This window comes from Octopus bimaculoides, chromosome 10 (genome assembly GCF_001194135.2).
Source record: "Octopus bimaculoides isolate UCB-OBI-ISO-001 chromosome 10, ASM119413v2, whole genome shotgun sequence".
Taxonomy (NCBI): Eukaryota; Metazoa; Mollusca; class Cephalopoda; order Octopoda; family Octopodidae; genus Octopus; species Octopus bimaculoides.
Genome location: NC_068990.1, coordinates 92,112,009 through 92,113,998, shown reverse-complemented (window position 1 = coordinate 92,113,998; position 1,990 = coordinate 92,112,009). Strand labels below are relative to the sequence as shown.

At 39.3% G+C, this 1,990-nt stretch overlaps 1 protein-coding gene across 1 annotated transcript in view; it reads left to right on the top strand.

Annotated features, from left to right (window-relative positions):
* LOC128248843 (uncharacterized) overlaps window positions 1-1,990 on the top strand; it is a 53,308-nt gene that overhangs the window by 20,581 nt on the left and 30,737 nt on the right. The window contains exons 13-14 of the mRNA XM_052970994.1: window positions 452-558; window positions 1,158-1,297. Of these exons, the coding sequence (XP_052826954.1) occupies window positions 452-558; window positions 1,158-1,297 (247 nt within the window). The remainder of the gene's footprint in view (window positions 1-451; window positions 559-1,157; window positions 1,298-1,990) is intronic.

Here is a 1,990-nt window from a genome sequence, read left to right as displayed (position 1 = left end):
TTCTTTGCAGCCTCATTTAGTGCAAGCGTACCATCATCAATGCGAACACATTTCTCTCCTACAACATCACTATTCTCTCTCCTACACTGTCTTACAACACGAAATACCTCGAGTCTTTGGTCCTCACGGCGCAGAACATTGGCAAATCTTTTCTTATCTGCTTCCCCTCTGGCTAAATAAACCTGTCGCCTAGCTTCCCTTCTGGCAGATTGGTACAATTCCCTGCTACCACCGTTCTTCCAGTCCTTCCAAGCCTGTTTCTTTTGTCTAATAGCCCCGTCTACCTCCTTGTTCCACCACCACATTACTCTGAGTCGAGAGGGGACTTTACACCAGCCACAGATCTGGTCGGTGGCTCTCAACAGGTTTACTATAATTACAATTATTGTCATTAAAACTAAAAACATCAACTTTTTATTTTAAAACCATATTTTATGTTTGTGTATTTCAGGGCCAAAAAAGCTTGTGATCTGAAAAATATGCTTACCTTACTAACTCCAGAAAGAAGCTTATTGGACATTAACGTTTCCAGAGCTTACAGTTTACCATTCTACTGTGGTATGTATTAATAATTAGAATCTCTTCTCTTACCTGTAATCTCAGAGTTTACCATTCAGTTGTTCTTTGATACTTTAATTTTTTTTTTATAATAACCCACTTGAGATCATCCTTTGATAAAAACAGAATGTCAGAAACATTTAAACAACATCCCAGGAGATCCATGTCTCACAGAAATCCAAAAGATTGTGCTGACTAGTACTGCTCACATCCTTAGAAAAACCTTATCAATTGAAATGTCTGTGTTGTATTATATGGAGGTATTTCGTTACCGCCCTTGCCACTTCCCCTTGCCAAACTTTCAGTTATACTGTAGTGAAATACTTCCATATAATACAACACAGACATTTCAATTGATAGGGTTTTTCTAAAGATGTGGACAGTACTTATCAGCACAATCTTTTGAATTTCTGTAAAACATGGTTCTCACCCTCTCTCTCTCTTTTCTCCTTTTTTCCCTCCTGGGGTAGCCAGGTATCTCCTCTAAAGCAAGACACCTACCTCTCTTCCTCCGTTATACCTTAACCTATCAGCTGGCACAAAGCCATATCCCTCAACACCATTCCTCCTCCCGATAATAATAAAATCTCTATTTTCAGAGAAGTCCAACATGGGTGTAGCTCTCCAGGCTGAACTCATCCACTCCAGCAATGTTACTGACCTTCCTGAAGATCGTATATCCATCATAATATTGAAGATTGATACCTTTGGTCTTGACAAGAAGATGGAGCCACTTGAGGTGAGATTATCTGCCGTTATTTGACCTACATTGACCTTGCAGTATTAGGTTCATATCCTGTTTTGTCATCAGCTCTCTAGGCCTTCTGATCATCAGAGCTGGCGGAGAAATTGTGCTGTCACAAAATACTCTCATAACACATTTGCGTTCTCTTGTAGAGGTGGGATGAAGTCTGTTCTAATATAGCAAGAACAAGGGTTTGGTACCAGTGTTTTTACCAAATCACAAATGTTTGTATGACAAGATGAGGAGGTGGAGTTTATATTCACATTTCTGAAACAGTGTGTAAATGTGGAGGAGAGACAAATCTTCCCCAGGAAAATGTGTTAGTCAATCACTACTACCTTTCCCACAAGATATGTATATCTACACAATACACACACACACCCACCCACACACACACACGCACGTACATATGCATATATAAATATATATATAAATATATATATATTCTTTTTCTTTCTTTTTTACTTGTTTCCGTCATTTAACCTTGGCCATGCTGGAGCACCGCCTTTAGTCGAACAAATCAAACCAAGGACATATTCTTTGTTAGCCTAGTACTTATTCTATCGGTCTCTTTTGCCAAACTGCTTAGTTATGGGGATGTAAATAAACACATCAGCAACGGTTGTCAAGCAATGTTAGGGGACAAACACACACACACACACACACACACACACACACACACACACA